Genomic DNA, 22,346 nt, shown 5'->3' with positions numbered 1-22,346 from the left:
TTTCTCTAAAACTAAATCTAACAATGAACAAGAAATAAGAATTTTGTTTATAAAATACCTCGTAAATGCGATCAGCTTTATTTAGGTGAAAAATCAAGGCCATTAAATGTTAGAATAAGTGAACATCAATATTAAACATAGAGAATTTGAAAGATCTCAAATATATTAACACGCATGGGAAAATGAACATAGGGTTTAATGGAACGATTCTAGTCCTAAAAGAAACAGATACTAAAAAGAACAAAATCAAGGAAGCTGCTCTAATTATGTTACATGAGACCAATTGTGTCGCAAATTTCTCGGCAGAATGCAGTAGGATCTGGTTACCCATATTAAAAGAGGAAGTTAATAAAAGGAAAATACAATTATTAGTATATTAGTAACATATTGAGGATACATCTTTTATACACATACACACACATGTGATCAACCCTGCCCCTAAGGAACATGTGTTTACCATTATAAAGTGGGATCCACATGAGTGGGGTCCGAAAGTCAAACCGGTCACACTTCGCTATTGAAGTGGTACCTATCTGACTTCCAGGCTTTTCCTCCACCCCTCCTCAACGTGTGACTTACGTGAGGAGGCTTATGATCTGAAAAATACTTTGGGTGCCCTGGGTAATGGGACATCCTCTGTTTTTATTGACTGTGGTTAAGCCACCTTATTGTAGGGGTAGCACACATGTCGGCTTTTCTCCCTATTTACTTTACTGACTCTATAGAAGTTACTCTAACTTGACATCTGGACTGGTGTCCCTAAAAAGAAAAAGTGTGTGTTTCAAACAGAGAGCCACCAGCCTGAGCTAATGACTCTCTGTCCGAAAAAGAGTGTGTGCTCGAACACTCAACCGCCGAATTGGCAAAATAAATTTTGTTGTCCTCGCCGGCTGAGCACCCGAGTAGGGTCCGGCCACCGAGCCCATGTATGCCGCACATGACCTCGGTGCTCGGAATTCGCGATAGGATCAGCATTCGATCTGCCTGAGGGACCTATGCCTGACGGCTGGTATAAAAGGCCTGACGGGCCTTTTATACTTTTTAATTGGGTTTTTTATGTTTTTATACGAAACAGCAGATAACTTTCGGTGTTCTAAAGAAGACATGGTTTTGTTTAGACAGTGAGCGATTTTTTTTTATTTTTGTCTAAAATACTACTACTAATCTAACTTAACTATGGAGTGTGCATTCCCAAGTGTATACTGCTCTGACACACTCCGTGTATATGTTTTTTGGGTTTTGTTTTTTTTAATACATCTAAAATAATACTATGTGTGCATGTGCTGGGGTGTGCATTCCCAGGTGTATATTGCCCTCACACACCCCGGTGTATATTGGTCTTATATACTATCGTTTTAGTCTGGTCAGACTGTGACTAAATTGCTACAACCATCCAAACTCATCCAACCAACCATCTCTTGGTTGGTTGCAGCAATTCTGCCTCATTTTTTTTGGTGCTCACTGTCTAAAATACGTTGGTTTGACTCCTCTGTGGCTATCTCATTTCTTCATTTTATTCTTCTTCCCTATATGCAATTAGTTGTTGTTTCGGCCGTCTGTGCACCGTTCTTGTGTTGATGTCGTAATCTGTCAAGTCTCTTAGAATCCTGTTGGGGTGGTTTCTGAGACCGTTTAAGATACCATAGGTTCTTTCGTCCATAGTCCTTAGAATTTTTTTCTGGCCAGAGTCTCTAAATACGTATTTTAGCGGTACGTATTTTGGTATATTTAATGCCTCTCTGATCATCCAGTTTTGGGCTATCTGGATTTTCTTCCTGTGACTTTTGCATGTGTGTCCCCATGCGGCAGATGCATATGTTAGTGAGGGTAGTATTATGCTGTTAGCTACTCTTATTTTTGTTTTGAATCGAGGTTTGCTCTTTCTGCCTATTAGTGAGGAGAGTTGACTTCTTAAGGCTTTTGCTTTGTAGACATGACGGCTTGTGTCTTTTCGGGGTTTAGGGCAATTTTCCACTTTATGCACCATCTTTGGAATCTATTCAGAGCATTTTGCAGGTGGCTGGCAGCTAGGTTAGGATCTGTACTGTTAGCTGCTAGGGCTGTATCGTCCGCGTTTAGACTAACCAGGGTTCTGGGGTCTGTTGGAGTGTCAGCTGCGAATATAGTATATAAGCACCACTCCCTGAGGCACTCCAGCTTCCAGGGTTCCGAGCTCGGATAGGGTTGGTCCAATCCGAACTCTGAACCTTCTGTTTGCCAGGTATGACGCAAGGAGACATGTCATTGCTTCACTATAGCCTAGGTTGCTCATTTTATAGAGCAGACCTTGATGCCATACTCTATCAAAAGCTTTACTCACGTCGTCGAGGAACGCCGTTGCTCTGTACAACTTTTCGTTAAAGCCTTTAGTGATGAATTCTGTCAGCCTTAGTACCTGCAGTTCGCAGGAGTGTTCGTTCCTAAATCCGAACTGAGAATCTGGAATAGATCCCAAAGCTTGAGATTCTTCATTAAGTCTGGTTAGGATGACCGTTTCTGCTATTTTGCTTACTGATGACAGTAAGCTAATAGGTGTGGAAAAGTGCCGTTTCTTCCCGGTTTCGCTATCATTATCACGTGAGCTTCCTTCCATCTGACCGGGAAGTATTTAAATTTAAGCATGCTGTTTATGATGTTCGTGATGTATACGATTGCTTTCGCCGACAGATTTTTTAGGGTTCTGTTTGTGATATTATCCGGTCCTGAAGCTTTTTTGGCATTTGACATCTTTATTAAGCCTTTGATATCTTCAGGGGAGGTGTGTGTCAAACTTTTTCTTCCCTTTTTCCTTTTTAGTCTTCTGGCTGCTTATTCGACTTCTTCTGTGAAGTCTAAGTCTTCGTAGGAGTGGTAGTTGTTTCTACATGCTTTTTCAATTTCGTCTTTTAATACCTCCGCTTTGTCAGCTTCGGTATATATGATTCCATTTTTTCCGTGTAGTGGCGGGATAGGTTTTTTATCTTTTCTTAATATTTTTGATAGCTTCCAGAACGCGGATTTATTTGGATTTAGTTCCTGGATATAGGTGTCCCAGCTTTCGTTGTTGTGATTTTGAAGCTGTTTTTTAACTTCTCTATTTAGCTCATTTGCAATCCTTTTGTCTTTTTGAGTTTTTGTGCGGTAGGTTCTTCTTCTTCTTCTATTTTTTCCCTAATCAGGTCTTTTAATTCAGTAGTTATGTCTCTGAATCTTCCTTTTTTTGTGGTTATTTTCTCTTCTTTTGAGCTGGCATTGATGGCTGTTATTATGGTTGCTTCTAGTTTTGCTACGGTATCTTCTGTAATGTTGTTTGGTAACAGAGAGAAACAGAGAGAAACATCAGTTTGTATTTTGAGAAAGATTTCCGAAGTGGAAATTGAAACGTCAATAAACGTACTTTAACCTTTAATTGTGGCTTATTCCCATTTAAATAGTAAATAATTTAACATGCCACACGAAAATAGCTTCAGAATAATATTAAGAAACCGTTATGGGCCCAGCGTTATTCAAAATTTCACTAATGTTTGTATTTTGAGAACGATTTCCGAAGCGGAAATTGAAACGTCAATAAACGTACTTTAACCTTTAATTGTGGCTTATTCCCATTTAGATAGTAATTAATTCAACATGCCACAAGAAAACAGCTTCAGAACGATATTACGTTTTAATTAAGGTACTTTTTCTGTGTAGTGTAATACAAGTTTATGTGTAAGAGTAAATGAAAAAAAACCATTTCAAAACCACACGAGGGATTTCTTTAACACAGACTTCGTATCTTGATTAAGAGGGAAAGTGAAGCAGCCGTGTATACAAAGCACTAAATTAAAGTGTTCAAGAAAAAGTTCACCGTCTGACAAGAAACGGTAGATATTGCACGCTAAACTAAATACAAATTATATGAACAAATCCAGTATTAGTCGACATATGTGCCCATATACACTATTTTCATAAAGAATGGAATAACTTCGTTATTTTCTAAAATAGACATATTTAATAAAAAGATAGAAAAACAGGCAATTTCTAATTTTAATTGTTTAAAATTTACAAAAAAAATATTATATAGGGCAATACACAATATAATATTAACCTCATTAATTTTTTTAAATGCGTTACCCTGTATGTGATGGAATTTTTAAATTATTCCTATTCCGATTCCCATACGCTACGCTGCCTAGGATCTGATAAACAAAATTTGTAAGATTTTTAGTGATAATAATAATAATAATAATTAAAGCTAAAAATAAGCTATTAAAAGTTGACTATCTGACTATGTCAAATTTTTGAAATTTTTATTTATAATAACATTCATGGCTGTTTTTCTCAGTGTATATTAGATACAGTTACGCTCTTTATGTCTAATTCCTATATCAATTAATTCTCTAGTGACCACTTGCCAAAGGCTGTACTTGTAGAAGTTTGAAAGCCAGTAAATTACCATAGTTTAGCAGAAACTTGTATCTTAGTTAAATCTGATTTGAAATTAAACTGTTCATCCTTATTTAACTGTTCAGACCAAGTCAATATTTTACTTGAATGTAACACAATAACCGTTTTCATATACATTAACTATGCCCTACAATACTAGATGGTAAAAGCGTTTATTGTTTATAATATGTATATATATATATATATATATATATATATATATATATATATATATACTAACTGATGTTTTCAACACATTTAACGCCCAATGTGAACAACTAGGCATACTAAGGACGGAGTGGTATCGTAAGCCTTGTTTTAGTAACCGTTTCATAAATTTTTATTCTCAACATCCATCTAAGATGAAAACGAATTTGGTTTTGGCCTTAACAACTAGGGTTACCAACTTGTCGCACATCGAGTTCAGGGACAAGGGACTTAAAAAGTTGAGCTCTGTACTACTAGAGAACTCCTATCCCATAGGGCTTTTAAATAAACTCATTTTCGGTTCTCCTTTTCCTTCGCAATTTTCTGACAAACAAAATTTTCATAATAATGAGGTCCGACAATTGACATTGACAAGCTAATTAACATTATCAAAAATGTTAATGGCTTAAAAATTACAACTAGAAATGTGAAAACGGTATCTAAGTTATACATTGAAACAAAGGATCCCTTCACAATACAGGAGTCTTCGAATGTTGTTTATTCTATACCGTGTAATAATTGTAACAACGTATACATCGGAGAATCATCTCGTAATTTCCACAGTAGGGTGATCTCACATCGTAGTGAGATAAAAACCAATAAAATAAATGCATGTGCACTTACAGAACATGCATTAACTTTTAAACATGAGTTTAATTTCGAAGATTCCTGTATTTTAGCAAAAGAAACAAAAACATTCAAAACGTGTTTTCTTGGAAATGTGTTTCATAAATTCTAGTACGTCTTACATAAATAAAAAGTCTGACATAGATAAGCTGAGCAACATTTATTGTTATTTACAGGAAAAACATCAAAAATAAAATAAATATTTACTTATACATATACACTTCACAATACACCTGTGTGCATAACAGGTTGCATACCATTAAGACAGGTTTAAAAATTAAAAATTACACAGCATGGGCCTCTTGGTTTTTGAAAAGAAATACAATATTAAGAACACCTAATTACATTTTAATCATATTGTTTTTTCTTTCTGTTCTCTATGTATCAGAGTTAAAACACACCATCAAAAGATGTCATAGAATAAAAAAAGTTTTATCTATCCTTACCAAAATTTTAGAATGTATTTTGTCCATTATTTTATATTTGTGTTATTAATGTTAAGGGTCAAAGCTTATTATAAATAATCTCAACGACTAGTAAGTTGCACTGACGAATTGTGATATTTTGTAAAATATTTACATATTTTTTTTATCTATATTACAGCGTCTTGAAAAAGGAATGAAACAATTCCTAAAGCTAGACAAAAAGTCAAAAAAATGGTTCTTTAATATCCCGGGCAACCTTCTGACTGCAGCCCTAATAAACTGGTTGTTTGTTTATATCGACAGTCACTAATATCCAGTATTTCTTATATATATATATATATATATATATATATATATATATATATATATATATATATATATATATATATATATAGAGAGAGAGAGAGAGAGAAAAAGAGACAGAGCTAAGATCAATACTATTACAAAAATTAATATTTCAGTCTTCCAACAGTCTTCCGGGTTGAACCGTGTAGATTATCATTGCGCCGAGATTTCGATATTCTCTTTGATGTCTTCTTCAGGGCTTTTGAGGTCTCAGTCTTCCTAGCCCACAGACACTACTATACTGATTACGAACCAATGCATTACTGCTAGTGGGAAAAGAGGACAGAGGACTTGTCTTTATGAGAGGTCTCCATGTCGAAGGTAACCGTATGCCATCATCTCTTTTATTGACAGAATTCGGTCCTTTTTCAATTTCTATGGCTTTTCGGATAATTCTTGGTTTATAGAAGCGGATGAAAGCTATGGTTTTGGAGTTTTAAAAATCAATTTCGTGGCCTGTATGAATATGGTGTTGACCTAGAGTTGAAATTGATTTGGAATTGCGAATAGAAATGGAATGTTCATAAATCCTATTTTGGATTCTACGATTTGTTTGGACTATATAAGATCAGGGGCAGTCTACGCAAGGAATTTCATAAACTTCGTGTTGTTTATTTAAAATGTTGTCTTTGATTGATCGGACAAGAGACGAGCGTTTTTTGTTGGGGGGTAAATACTCGTTATTCCTTGGGGAATAAAGAATATTTACCCTTAGGGGGTCTTTATTCCTCTTGATTTAAGAATTTTGTCTTTCTATCTCTATGATGAGAGTCTGAGTTTTTGGGTTAAGATTAAGTGGGAGATTGATGTCTGTTCTGATGATGAGAAGGGCTCCTATTAATGTGATTTTCGCGGTAACCGTTTTGGATGAGTGCTTGTTTTAAACTAGAGAGTTTAGAGGGTCTACTTACATCATCGCCAAGGCGTTGATCTGGAGACAAGGGTAATAATGATTGAATTAATTTGCTCTTAGAATTAATAGATTTTTGAATCAAGGGGAATAAGGACAATATATACCCCCCCCCCCACCCTAATAAAAACTTTCATCTCTTCATCTTCATCTGAATGAAATTCTTTGTGCAGACTACCCCCGATAATGTATCTTCTCTTCTTAAGGTGCTCTCTTCATTACGGAAGGTTGGCTATAACTATAGCAAATTGCTCTTTATCTTGAGCTGTTTTTAGTATCGAATGTGTGTCTATGTCTGTATAGTGTCCTACATTTTTCAGCCAGGAGCATTTTCTTCTTCTTGGACCTCTTCTTCCTTCCACTTTCCCTTCCATTATCAGTCGTAATAAGTTGTATTTTTCTCCTTTGTAAATATGTTCTAGATAACTCGTTTTTCTGATTTTTACAATATTTAGGAGTTCTCTCTCAGTACCCATTCTTCTCAGCACCCTTCGAAAAGACTACATCTCAAAGGCTTCTACACGTCTCATACTTGTGCTTCCGAGAGTCCATGTTTCCACTTCGTATAGCATTATGGAATAAATGAATGTTTTTACACGATAATGTATAGGCCAAACAAATCGTAGAATCCAAAATAGGATTTATGAACATTCCATTTTTGTTCGCAATTCCGATTCAATGACGATCCGATCCGATGACATGCGTAAGTCACCATGTATATTAATAAGTCTTGGTAATTTTTTTCGTTTCTGAAACTTTTTCTTGTGGCATATTAATATATCATATTAGAGAAATAGCTAAAGCCCATTCTTCTAATTTTTGACGATTTTTTGTATTGGGGAAAGAACGGCACCTTAGATTGTGTCGTATGAAAAATTGTTGGAAAGAGGGTAGCTAGAGGAGCAAATAATAAAGGGTTTGAGGCTAGAAAATGAATTACCAAAAAAACCCTTAAGTTAATAGAGGTCAAACAGCTTAACGTACAGAGAGGTGAATAAATGTAATGAATGTAATATAACTTGATGGAAATCAGAAATAGTGTTAGACCAACGAGGCCTAATGCACGAAGCTCACAAACGGCCTAACGCCTATAGACGTGTAAGGTGGCGTATGATATAGAACAAATACAGTATATCGAGATTCCTCGATACATTGAGAAAAATTAAACATCCTCTACCTTCCCTTTGTTGCAATGATCCATCCTTATACGTTAAGCTATATATTATATAATATAGGATTGTTTAAGCAGTTTAGACAGGTGACAGAAATCAAGTGTATGTAAAATATGTATATGATTAAAACTTGTATGTAAAATTAAACAAAAAAAAAGTGCTAAAATGACAAAACATAATTAAAGTTTTTGATTTAATGAAATTAGATAAACGATTTATTATCCAATATTGCTTCATATTACATATAATACTTGTCGTGTCAAGATATGATGACTCTGTATATGCACGAAACGTTAACTCTATTGTTCTACTATTAACTCACCTTTATATAGATACCATCTAATAGTTATTTGTTGTTTACAGGCGGCGGAAAGTGGAAATCTAGAGATTTTCCAACGGCTCTATTATGCTGAACCGACTCGTCTTGTCATCCAGGATAGCCGAGGAAGGACACCTGCACACCAGGCGGCCTCGAGGAATAGAGTTAATATTCTGCAATTTATTCTAGATCAGGGAGGAGGTAAGTTGCAGTATATTGTGTTAGCTTTCCAATTTAATATTGAGTCGCCTGTCATTTTGTTTACTATTAATACTGAAACAGATTCAATTTTGTATGTATGTCAATAACAATTCGAAAAAAAGGTAGATCAAAGTAAACAAGGTAAACAAATAAGTCTATACTTATAAGTAATAATTATAGGAGACTAGTATGTATGTTTATAAATAACTAAATGTTCATCAAATCAGATCATAGGAAAGTCGGCGTTGTTTTAATCAAAAAAGGACTAGTTGTTTTAATGCTTAAGAAGCAGTGATGATACTGATATTTAAGTCTGTAAAAACAGGTAAATAATTATATTTATTGCTTTTTTTTTTCCTTATATGACGCATCAACCACGCAGGGTTATTAGCGTGTATGGATTGTGATACAGCGTTAGAACTTAACAATAGAATATTAACTATAGCAATACATAAATAAAAATAAATCTAGATCTATACACAGTAAAATATTAGATTTTTGATATCAGCTTGCAGTCTTTAAGAAAGGCGAAAATATTTTTAGTATTACTGTCTTTTCCAAGAGCACTGTTTAATGTTGATGGTATGTTATACATTTAGCGTTGCACATCGTACTTGGGGCACTGCAATAAACAATGTTTTACCGTTAAGACACTTTTACACATGTCACACATAGGTTTATCAGTACGTTTTAGTAGGTAGACGTGTGATAACCGAGTATGGCCAATTCGGAGGCGAGTGAAGGTTACTTGTTTTTTTCTATTGTTAAATTTTGGGAATTTTTTATGGTTCTTATCAACTTCGTACAGCTTGGTTGGGGAGTTCTTCCATGTATTCTGCCATATTGAATTAATCCTTTCTTTAAAGAATGCTTTCAGATCGGTGTGAAAAACTTTCGTATTCTCTTCTGCGTTTGGGTTAGTAGGTGCATTTTTTGCTATTTTATCTACAACCTCGTTTCCTTCGATTCCAGTATGTAGACTTGGTTTAATGCCATTATTGAGCTTAGAGAATCTGTAATAATGATATTTCTCTTTTTATTTTTGTTAACTATCAGAACTAGTGCTTTTAGTATCGCATACAGTTCAGCTGAGAACGTTGTTGTATATGAAGGTAATTTGTAAGGTTCTGTATAATCTGATGAGTAGATTGCTGCCCCAGTTTCGTCTTCGTTTTTGGAGGCATCAGTGTAAACTTTGAAACAGCTACCATATTTGCTTAATATTTTTAGAAATTCTTGATTAATTTGACTTGCTGGCGTTTCTGATTTGTTTAGGCGCAATAAGCTGGTGTCAGTAGAGGGAAGTCGAATTGTCCAAGGAGGAGGGGTTTAAATTGAGGAGATATCGTAGGTGTCTGGAAAATGGATACCCATTGTTAACAAGTAGGTATGTAGGCGGTAATAGAAAGGGTGATCAGTTCGATTTGAAATTTGGAAACAACTTTTGAAGCGGTCAGCGAATACGTTGTGTATACCAGGATTATCTTGATTAGACGATACTGCTGTGGCATAAGAAAGACTTAGATATTGTCTTCTAAATGCGAGTGGAATCTCTCCAGTTTCCCAGTATAGAGTTTGTATTGGACTTGTGTAGTGTGCTCCTAAGGAAATTCGGAGGCCTGTTTTTTGAATAACATCTATTATTTTTAAGTAAGATTATTTGGAGGAGTTGTAAACAATTGAGCCGTAGTCCAGTTTGGAGCTTACTAAAGCCTTGTAGATATGTAGTAATGTAGAAGAGTCGGCGCCCCATTTTTTGTTTGCAAGTGATCGTACCAAATTAATTCCAGGCTGACATGTCTTTTTTAAATATTCTAAATGTTTTTTCCAAGTTAGTTTTTGGTCAAAGATCATACCAAGAAATCTAACTTCGTCTAGCTGTTCTCCACTTAAATATAAGTTGTTAGGTTGTATTTGGTGACTTTTCGTAAAACGTACTGCTTTGGTTTTGATGGTATTAAACTGAAGACCACTTGTGAATGACCATTCTTCAATTTGATTTATGGCTTTTTGGACATGGTTATGGATGGTTGTTAGGTTCTTTCCTCTACAAAATATAAGTAAATCATCTGCATATAGCCTAGCTTTTACAGGATGTTTAATTTTTGCGGGAATAGAATTCATAGCTACAAGAAACAGAGTAGTGCTAAGGTTCGACCCCTGTGGTATACCATTTTCTTGATTTTTTGTTGAGGAATATACGCCGTCTACTCTGACCTGAAATTGTCTATTTTTTAATAAGTTTGATATGTATTTGAGTATATTACTTCTTATTTTTCATTTGCTGAGCGTTTTTAAAATTAAATATTTCCATACTGAATCGTAGGCTTTACTAATGTCGAAAAATATTCCAATACAGTATTGTTTGATTGCGAAAGCCTCATGTATTACCGATTCTACATCAATAAGGTTGTCTACAGTAGAACGACGTTTTTGGAAGCCACTTTGTTCTGGTATAACTAGTTTCTTTGATTCCAGATACCATATGAGTCTGTTATTTATTATTTTCTCTAGCATTTTGCACATACTACAAGAGATATTGGCCTATATGTTTCGGGATCTGATTTTGATTTACTTTGTTTAGGAATAGGAATTATTATTGAATTTCTCCAGGATTCTGGAAATACATTTTTCAAGAAAATTAGGTTAACATGCTGAGTAAGTATTCTTTAGATGGGTAGGTGAGGTTTTTTAGAAAAATAGTGGGTATATATTTATTGCTTGATTTAAACTGGTTGATAGTTATATATGCCAAGCCTACATTTTTCGTTAAATGATCGACTTCAATGCTCTTAAAATCGGCGCACCTTAACTGGCACCCGAACTCTATATAATCACTTTAATCCTACACGAATTGGCTCTAAAAAACCCAAAAATGAACTGGCCGCCGCCCATTACGAAATTTTCAGAAATTGAATCTCCTTCTGAAGCTTGGATTTTGAGAAAAAGAAGTATAATAAACATTAGAAATTAGAAATGTAGTTGTAAACAATTTATTTATTAAAGAATCTGCAACTTACATACTTTACAGGTTGATGCCTTCTTGACATATTTTTTACAAACGCAAAAGCGCAGTTATACATTTTTCCTGTAAAAGACGTATCTCTATCTGTAGAGTAGGGAGGGTTAAGTTTCACAGCACTTAGGCCACAATTGACCCATTGTGCATCCTCCCAGGGAGCTGTCACCCTTAGTTCATTGTCCATCCTGCCATTTCTAGGAAGGTGGACAAGTCACCAGGAGACATCTCTCTTATGTGGGCAGGTGTGGGCCAGGACTCGCCGAACGCGTACTCTCGTATTAACGATAACTATGGGCATTCACATAGGACGTGCTCTACAGTTTCGTCTTCTCGTTCATACTTCCTACATAGAGGTGTGTCTGCTAGCCCCAGTGTGTGGAGGTGTTTGCTTAGTTGTTGCTTTGTTTTGATGTTCACTCTTCAAGATTACTTAGTGTTACCCTGACAAGTTTACATCCTTTTCCTTCTTCCCATCTTTTTACGGTTTGCGTATGGGAGTGACATTTAACAATTTACGCGATTGTTGTAGTTGACCAACCAAAAAGATCCCTAGGTTCTAAGAGTCTTAGGCCTGCCGCCTTCCTAAATAATTGGTCAGCAATGCGGTTGCCTTTATTCCTATTGTGTCCTTTAACCCACCTCAGGATGATGGTATTTCTATCCGAAGCTTGAGTTAGTGACTCGTGACACTCCATTACTAAACCTGATGGGACACGTGGTCTATTCAAGGTTAGTAGCGCTTGTCTGCTATCTGCGCAGATCATTATAGTTTTCCCTGCTATACCTTTTTGGGTTATCTCTTTTGTTGCTATGGAGATACCAGTCAGTTCTGTCTGAACTACGCTGGCATTTTTGCCCATTGCCCACTTTATTCTTAGGTTCAGTGATCTGGAGTATATCCCGCATCCTGAGCCTTCTTTCATTTTGGAGCCATCGGTGTATATGCAATAGGCATTTGCCACGTTTGTCTCCATATACTGTCTTGTTTCAATTTTGTAGGGTTTGTTAAAGACAAACAAACAAATTGAGTCGCAGCCTGCCTGTAGCAGTGATAACGCATCTAGCTCTCCTCGCCAGAAACGAGCTCTCAATTGTCCCATTCCCACATCAAAGTTTGAACCAGCTGAGCGCAGTCGCATCATTGTCACCACTTTGACATATATCTAGAGGCGTGATGCCAATGATCAACTTCATTGCAGCAGTTGGTGTTGTTTTCATGGCACCTGTTATATTTATGCAAGCTATCCGCTGAGTATGGTTTAGTTTGTTAATCGCTGTTGCCTGTAGCAGTTTTGGTACCGAAGCAATAGCTCCGTAAGTTAGCATTGGCGTAATGATAGCGGTGTAGACCCAGGCGATCACCCTGGGCGTGAGGTCCCAGGTGCGCCCGACCGTTCGTCGACACTGCTCATAGGCAATATATGCTCTTTTAGCTCTACCATCTAAGTGTGAGTTCCATGTTAACTTCCTGTCAAGGGTAATACCAAGGCACTTTACCTCGTCAGAAAAATTTAGACTGTAGTTTAGAATCCTTGGGGGTATTAAGCCCGTGATTCTTCTTTTCCTGGAAAGAAGACCATCTCTGTTTTCTTAGGATTTATAGATAATGAGTGTTCCTTGCACCATGTTTCTATTAGTCGGAGAGCAACTTGAAGATCTCTCACATATTGTGTTCTCAAACTTACCGCTTTACAGGATAGCAATATCGTCTGCATAGGCTATTGTGTAGAAACCGTTGCTGCTGAGTTGGTCAACCAGGGTATCTAGAACTATGTTCCAGAGTAGTGGTGATAGCACCCCTCCCTGTGGACACCCCCTCGTATCCATGCCTCTAACAGAAAGGTCTTCTACATTTATGCTTATTGCTCTATTAGGGAGCATACTGAATATCCATTCGATTATGGCCAGGGGAACATTCCTGACGTTGAGCTGTTGGGTGATGATTGGGAATGTGGTTTTATCAAACGCTCCCTCAATGCCTATGAATATACGTAAGGTGGATTCTTTATTATCCAGCGATCTTTCAATTCTTCCCACTACATAATGCAGTGCAGAATCGGTAGAATCGGTGTAAAAGACGTATTTGATGTTCAATAAAATTTCTTTTAAGACGTGTTGGTTTTCGGTATACTCTTTTAAGGATTCTACTACTTCTTACATTAATAAAGGTATATATTTGAATATTTTTCAGAACCTTCAAAAATTTCTAAATGTTCGGATGACAAGTATAAAACAAATGATTGAATTTTGAATGGAAACCTTCGAACAAATTCATCGTTCTTTGTGGAGACGTACTTCTTTCGGCCCACATGGTATGCAATCGCAAAACAATCGTCACCGTCTTTGAAGTCCAACAAAGAAATATTAAGTTACACGAAATGTCTGATTCTTTCAAGTATTCCGTTGCCAAGCCCCAAAGCTTAAAAAATTGGTGTATGAACTACAGAAAATAAAGCTAAACCGAAAAAATCTGGTGTCCGACAAGGCTGTGTCATGTCCCCATTACTCTTTAACCTGAACTCTGAAGGCATATTTAAACAAGATCCCCAGTCGACCAACGGTCATGGGGGAATAAATGTTTGCTTCATTAGGAGAGCAATTACTATAAGCAATTACTGTAATTTAAAGCAATAAACATTTTTGGATCTGAATCTGAGAGAATAGTTTTTTTCCCTATCAATATTCACTATACGTTTGCAATAATGTTAGCCGCTTAACTATTTTAAATTAGAGACAAACCTTAGAAACTGTTTAAAACACAGCTCTACGAATAGGTGCGTTTCGAACGACACCAGTTCAAAGTTTACAATGCTTAACAGGAGAACCACCCCTAAGTTTACGATGCAAATACCTTTCTATCTCATATGCTTCTAAAATAGCTAGTAATAAAGAACACCCTACTTATACCAATACGTTCACAGATCGCTTCTAAGACACTTTCTCTACAACAAGACTTTTTTTTTTGGACTGAGGTGGAAAGGTTCTAAACCGACTAGGGAAGATGTCCCTAGAACTGTTGGATTCGATCCGGAAAGGAGCACATGCTAGGACATAGCATCCAAAGTATGGATTATATGCGCCACATGCACTCCTGACCAGTCGCCTACCAACTAAAAACCACCCCTTCTTCGGACAAGGCACCCCCGGACGAGTTCAATCGGTGAACGAAACATTGAGATGCCTTGTGCAGTCTGAAAATTTGGGAGAAAATTGTAAAAAGGGTTCTTACCTAACAACGATAAGAACCACTTAAAATGATATGCAGAGACGGTATTGTGGGGAAACAAAATATGAGTTCATAAAAAGTGCAGGTGTGTTCAGCCTGACAAGGAAGGAATGTAAATTAAAAGAGGCATGGGGTCGTGAAAACTACGTACGTAATATAATTACAGATCTGGCTGTAAAGCTGCCGTCTATTCCGTCGTGCAGCCGAGCTGTAAAGAACTCATGACAGCGTATTATGTAATTTGTTACCTCAACCACCCTGTTCCTGTCTCGCTCTTTCTAGCGTCTCCTTTTTCTTTATAATTTGCGTAATTATGTTATAGTAACATCGTAGGCTTCTTTGTTTTGGGTCGCTTTCTGTATTAGATTGTTGGGCGTTATCGCTCCTAGCCCTGATATGAAATCTACAACAAGACTGGATCTATCATTTTACGAAAGAGTTAGAAGAAACCTTCATGACCTACATCTTGAATTTCCTGAAATTCTACCAACAAATTTCCTAACTTCTACACCTTGGTTAATACCAATTCCTAAGATTAATACTTACCTGGCTCCAACTCACAGCGACTAGGCACGACCAAGTGAGAATAACACGTTTGCGACTAAGACACAGGAACTTTACACATAAACACCTCTTTACGTGAACTGTGCCGCCAATGTGTGAAAAATGTCAAGTAACACTCCCCGTGAAGCATATACTAACTCAATGCAAAACATATGAAGCAGCAAGAGGAAAGCACACTATCCCAAATAATATAAAGGAAGCCTTAGGGAAAAACATGAACATTAAAAACACAATAAGTTGTCTTAAAGACTCAGGACGCTATCATTTATTGTAATTTTTTCTAACTTTACCTGTATTATATTTTGTAGGTCGCTAATAACCCTTGTGGTTACAGCGTAAATAAATAAAAAAAAAACTAAATACAACATATTCTCGACCAAATATTAGTTGTACAAAAAGTTTATTAGGCAAACACAACAATTCACATTAAATATCATTGCAAAACATTCAATTTATGAGAATTAAACCAAGATGTTGAAGTCAAGTTTATGGTCCATGTAAGAATGAATTAAAGGTTAGAATATTAATGAAAGCTTATATTATTCTTGAGAAAAAAATTTATTAAACAGTGCCGTAATTAATATAAAAATAAATAGTAAATATATTAACAATATCAAGTTGCAGACGATACCGTACTGATAGCAGAAAAAATAGAAGACAAAAATTACAAAATATACTATAAATAGACAGAGTTATAGACAGATTTATACAGTTACAGACAGTTAATAATGCAAGTGAAGTTAGGGGACTGACAATAAATCTTCAAAAAACTAATTGTGATTAGAAAAATTGATGAAATTTGTCTTATTGGTCTAAAACCCAATTTTAACAATATAAATATGGTCCTTCTGTATGAACAGTTTTAAACACTCTAGCAGAGGAAGAAAGAGACTCAACAGAAAATTTGCTGCGAAATGAAATAGTAAGAGCAACTTCAAATCTCTTACAATACATTGTAAGGTCTGCAACTGATTCCACATCCTGGAAAGCAAAAGCCTTAACATAATCAGGAAGAAGACCATTAATGATTTCATCCACTTTTTCACCTTCCGGAATTGATTTTGAAGACCGGAGCATCAAAGACTCCATATAAGAAATATATGCAGAGACCGGTTGTTTAAAAGACTGTTTTGTGGAACGTATTTGTTCTCACAAATTTCTTTCATAATTGTATGGTAAATAAGTTTTATTTAAGGAAGCAATTAATTCATACCATGAATTAAAAGATTTTTTTGTGAAATGATTATGCCACCAAGTAAAAGCAGCACCTTCAAATAAATCTCCTGCAGAGATGAATAAATCTTCATCAGTGCAGTTTCTAGAAAACTTAAAGGTTTCAATCTGTTCCAGAAATGGAATTAGAGGTTCTTTACCAGAAAATTTGTTAATACCTTATTTATAAACAGGAACAGACTTAACAGATGAGGTTGAAGATTGAGAATAATTAAAGTTTACTCTATCAGAAGTAGAAGCAACAGATTGGTCCACAATATCAGGTTGATCAACAATATCAGACAAAGTAGCCTTTAATTTTAATAAATCATAGCGGATAGCTTTTTTAAATTTTTCTTCATCTTCAGAAGTTGTCTGTAGAAGGGAGATTCTACCAGACAAATGAGTTAAACGAGAACTAAAAGCTTTGAATCTGCTATCAGATTTTGTACCTGAATAATTAGATACGGGAGATAACAGATCAGAATAGGAAGCTAAAGCTTGTTGGTAATCAACATCAAAATATAAATTGACCGAAACATCAGAAAAACTACGGTTACTGTCTTCCTAAGAAAGAAGTCCAGTAAGAATCTTTCGTTTTTCCTCTACTATACTTGGGACAAATACATTCCTAATAAGAATGGCATATGATAATACATCTGTATTTAGATGTTTAGGTAGCATCTTGAAGAAATAATTTAAAAAAAAATTAAGAAAGTAATTAAAGTACGCTATACACAAAAACTGGTTAAGTTAAAAAAAACAGACCTCTTAAATCAATATAAAAGTACCTATCATCATAAAAAAAAATGTAAAAATATCTGAGTATAAAATATAAATCAAATATGCTGAAATATATAAAATTTGAAAAGTGAAAACACGTGAAACAATGTTTCAACATGTGAAAAGTAATGTATATAAAAATAGTCAAAAGTATGGAAATATTAAAATTAACTGCAAATAATGAAAATATGGACACATATAAAAATAAATAAAACAAGTATTTATTAAAGCTTGTATATTTGCTACCAAACCAAAAATTCAGAGCCCAATTCTTCGAATAAAACAAGTAACGTTGGCGCCAATGTGTAGCAATAAGACTACCAAAGAGAATTGAAATACTATTATAAAAATAATACCTCAATCAACCATGGGAGCTTATCGCCTATGCTTCGCCTAGCTCAGTATCTCAAGTGTGAGTTCGTCTTGTCTTAAACTAAGAATTAAACCATAAACCCTTAGCTAATAGTAAATAAAACAATTATGTAACTAATCAAATTTATTAAAAATGTGACGAAAAAACCATCAACTCTGCCAAGGCTTTACAATAAATAAATTTGCGATACTTGTGACATCGATGAGTAATTGTGTGGCCTCCCAATTAGATGGTTAGGTCCTCCTGAGTTGAACAAATTAATTAATTATTATTACGTAGTTAAATTCTGTTAAGATTCCTACATACATATAACTGGAAACGTGGTTTAGGAAGAAGTGAGAGAATTCTTTTATAGATTTTAATTATAGACAAAAAACATATCCCACTATGTCAGAAAAGCTGATTGACAGAAAGTAAGTGGGAGACTGAAATGAAGTTAGCACAGATGTCATAGGATGTACGTCTATGATGGAATTAGCTTTTCTGTCAACATAGAACAGAATATTTAGTCTACCGGATAGAGAAAGAGAAGGCAAATATGAATTCTGCCGTAAAGAAAGAGAAAGAAAAGAAAGACAGAGGGCGCCAACTACTTTTTGAAGAAAAAATAGTAAAACGAAACTGGATGTAAAGGAATTAATAAATTAATAAAGAAATTAAAATAAAATAATTATATAAATATAAATTAATAAAGATGTGACGTTTTTAACGTTACAACACCGTAAATAAAGACTAAGAATTTATAACAACGATTATGAAAAGAAATACCTCGTACTTAGGCTATATAATGAGAAATAACAAATATAATCTGCTCCAAATAATAAGTAAAGGAAAGATAGTGTGCTGAAGAGGACTAGGCAAAAAAATTAAGTCATGGCAACTTGTGGAAATTATATTTAAAACTGTTCGACACTAGCATGGGTTTTCCCTGTTCGCTTATCATTTCAGTAGCTTAAATTTTCTACGACGTTATGATCAAGTACAAGCAAGACGCAAAACTATCAGTAAACTAATTTGAAATAAGTTTGCAGTGAAGTTTATACGGATTTAAAGAATGATGGAAAAATCCAATTTTTAAATGGCCATCAATTCCAATAAAATCCCTACCTACCTCAATTTCCAAGAATTTCATCGGGAGCCAATTCACGCAAACATTTTTATCAGTAGAGAGCTTATTACCTGCAAACGGGAGCCAATTCATGTGCAGTGCAACCCTAAAAATCATTCCAGAAATATTAATCTAAGGGTAAGAATCTGTTCCTCTTTTTTTAACTCTTTTTGGATTTGTGCGTTTAAGCAACTCTAATTTTCACAGATTTTTACTGTATCTGTTTTGTTCATTTGTACGTTCTTTCTTTAGATTATTCAAAGTAACAATATTCAAATTATAGTCTATTTTTATTAGAAAATATAAAACAGTTACGAGATATTACAGAAAATAAATTTTAATTTGGTAATTTAAAAACTTTTTTGTGTGTACATTTGTGCTATTTTAAATTATGTTTAATATATCTATTGATAGACAAAAATAGCAAAAAAACAGTTCAATTCATGGCCTAATTTTGTATTATATATTTTATAAATCACATAGCAAATATCCAGAAACTCTAATATTACGTTAACGTCCGAAGCTTTAACAAAATAATCTAATATCTCAAATCTTTTGAAAAGAAAACTTCAAAAAAAATGTCAAGCACAAAAGTAAAGAGGTACAAATCAACTTTCATTGCCAAAAAGAGAAGTTTACCTCTTCAAAAAATAAAGTTTCGAGCTTGATGATTGAGATTTTCATGAAATAAATGTATCCCACGGACATACTGATGTGTAAGAAATTGAACTTAAAAGTCTTTTTAGATTCATCTGATTAAAAAAGTTTGCTGAATACTCCCTAACACAATATAAATGACCATGTTACACAAAAATTTTTTATTTAGTTTACTTATTTTCATTTCATTTCTGTTTTATTTACTTGGTAATATCCAGTGATATATTTTTTTACAGATCAATACATACAAATTCTTATTAACTTTGATAGCATGATGAAAATTTCTTTTATGCTATTTTTTATCATAAATGGCAACACTGGTTATTATTATTAACCCGGCGTCACATACGTGGATTTTTCTGTCATTAGTACATATGTGGGGTGTGACAAACCCCAATTTCTAAGAAAATCAGAATTTTTTCTGGCAGTTTTTTTATATGTTGTCTAATTTCATGGTCTGAAGTGATCATCTAAGGACTATTTAAGCAAAAAAAAATAATCAGAACACCTTTATTCAAAAGAAATTAAAAATAAACTAATAATAGGCAATTCTCCATAAGCATAATCTTACCAAAAAATATAAACACCATATGATCAAAAATACAATAGTAAATGAAAATCTAATAGTAAAATAATACAAGGAAAAGCTCTGCCCGGTTGTACAGTGAAAGAAAAAAAATTAATCGCTATTTGAATTCATGCAATTTTGACAACTTATGACAGCATGCTCCAGGCACAGTAATGATTCACAGTTTGAACAGAAATATTTAGTTTTCCGATCTCGGCTTCTTGGACATACTGAACATCTTCCAATGAGTTTTGGAATCTTGGCAGCTGGCACTGAAGGGGCATCTTGGCCAAAATGTGCAATGTTTTGACGAATACTCCTTGGTATTCTTAGATTATTTTTGCTTTCAGATATGTGGTCCTGGATCAATTCAAAGCCCAACATTTTGATAAACAATCTTCTGGCAAGTTTGAAATCTTGATTGTTTTCTCTGTATATCACCAAAGCATTTATGGCGGCTGTATTCAAGAGAGAAAACAGGATCGTAAGAGGCCATCTCCGTGAGTTTCTAGATACGTTATATGATGCAGACAGTTCATTAACTACATCTACTCCACTTTTAGTAAAGTTGTAGAAGCTTATTATTTCTGGTAAATTTTTATCGCCAGTTGCTTCATCAATAGCTCCATCATGGTGCATGGTGGACAACAGTAGGACGTTTTTATTTTTTTTTTTTTTCGGCACATACGATAAAAGTGTAATATCTTTCTGAAAGCCAAATAAAGATGTCATTTGTTCTCTGTTCTGGACTGTCCAAAATTATACTGGGATGCATCGTTTGTTCTTTCTCAGCGTGCCTACTGACGTAAGTTTATGCTCGTTCAGCAATTTTATCATTAATTCATAACTAGTGTACCAGTTGTCAAAGGTCACATTTCGGTTGGAACCAGAAATAAGTTGTATTAGCCTCTCTACTATATCTATTGGGGAATTACTAACACTGTAGGGACCTTCTGGCTGTTTTCCTGCATACACTTCCAAATTTAAAACGTAGTACGAACGGGCATCAACTAGGGCTTGCACTTTGATACCATACTTTGCAGGCTTGTTGGGCATGTACTGTTTGAAAGCACATCTTCCACGATAAGACTCCAACTTCTCATCTATCGTCACATATTGAGAAGGAATGTAGGCCTGCTTACAATTTTCAATAAATTTGTCCAGAATTCCACGAACTGGAGCTAATTTGTCAATCGCCAATCTGTCTTTACGATTCTCGATGTTATGGAACCGAAGACAGACCATCAGGAATTGAAAACGATTTATAGACATCGTATTGCGGAATATATCGACACCAATCCCATCTGTTTGACATAAGTCTCTCAAATTCTGACGATTAGAGTGAAACATACCTGCTAAATAAAGAAGTCCGATAAATGCTTTAATTTCACATTCATTGGTTGGTTTCACCATGCATTTATTTTGATATGCAATTGATTTTTGTTGAATTTTGAGATTGGTCCAGCGCACTATGTATTCGATCATTTGTCGGTCAAAAAACAATTGCCAACAATCTAAAGCACGTTTAGCATTTTTTTCATAATGCTTCACACCCGGCAAATGAGTAATAATGTTCTCTGATATTGTTCGAACCCGTTTATTATTTGAAGCAAGTTTGTTCCATTGTGTTCCGTCTTTTCCGAGATACATTTCTTCGTTTCTTGGAGGTCCGTCAGTGCTTTTATTTTCCGTCTCATTCTGAAGTTCTGTTTTTGATGTCTCCATGTCTAAATCTCCGTCAGAAACTACATCTTCTATTGCGATATCCTGCTCCGAGTCGGTGTTGTGGTCGCTTTCAGAGATATGGTCAATATCGTCATCGCTTCCCGATTCGATGGCATCGTCATCAATTTTAGCCCATAGAGCTTCAAGCTTTTTCTGTTCCGCTTCGTATGACATGATATTTTAGCTAAAAAATTAAACAATTGAATATGCAGATTCAAATAAGTCAAAAATAAAAAAACTTACTTATAATGTCAAAATTGCAAACGTGAGTACATAGGTGGGGTTTAACACACCCCAGAGCGTTTCAGGCGCGTGTAACTTCACTCACTGCCTACAATGTACTGAGATAACGCCTGAATTCGATGGTGGGGACATTTTTGGGAAGCTATTGGGGTGGACGTGCGCATAAGTCTGCGTTTGATTTATTTTAAGAGCGATATTTGGGAGCTGGGGTTTGTGAAACCCCACATATGTAGTGCCGGGTTAAATGAACATAAT

At 35.1% G+C, this 22,346-nt stretch overlaps 1 protein-coding gene across 2 annotated transcripts in view; it reads left to right on the top strand.

Annotated features, from left to right (window-relative positions):
* The window catches only part of TrpA1 (Transient receptor potential cation channel A1), a 299,380-nt gene that overhangs the window by 192,646 nt on the left and 84,388 nt on the right, over positions 1-22,346 (top strand). For both annotated transcript variants that reach the window (XM_072544022.1, XM_072544021.1), the window contains exon 4: positions 8,454-8,610. In XM_072544022.1, the coding sequence (XP_072400123.1) occupies positions 8,454-8,610 (157 nt within the window). The remainder of the gene's footprint in view (positions 1-8,453; positions 8,611-22,346) is intronic.

The sequence above is a fragment of the Diabrotica undecimpunctata genome, chromosome 9, assembly GCF_040954645.1.
Source record: "Diabrotica undecimpunctata isolate CICGRU chromosome 9, icDiaUnde3, whole genome shotgun sequence".
NCBI classification, from domain to species: domain Eukaryota; kingdom Metazoa; phylum Arthropoda; class Insecta; order Coleoptera; family Chrysomelidae; genus Diabrotica; species Diabrotica undecimpunctata.
The sequence above is the reverse complement of the archived record's forward strand: the minus strand, read 5'-3'. Positions and strand labels throughout refer to the sequence as shown.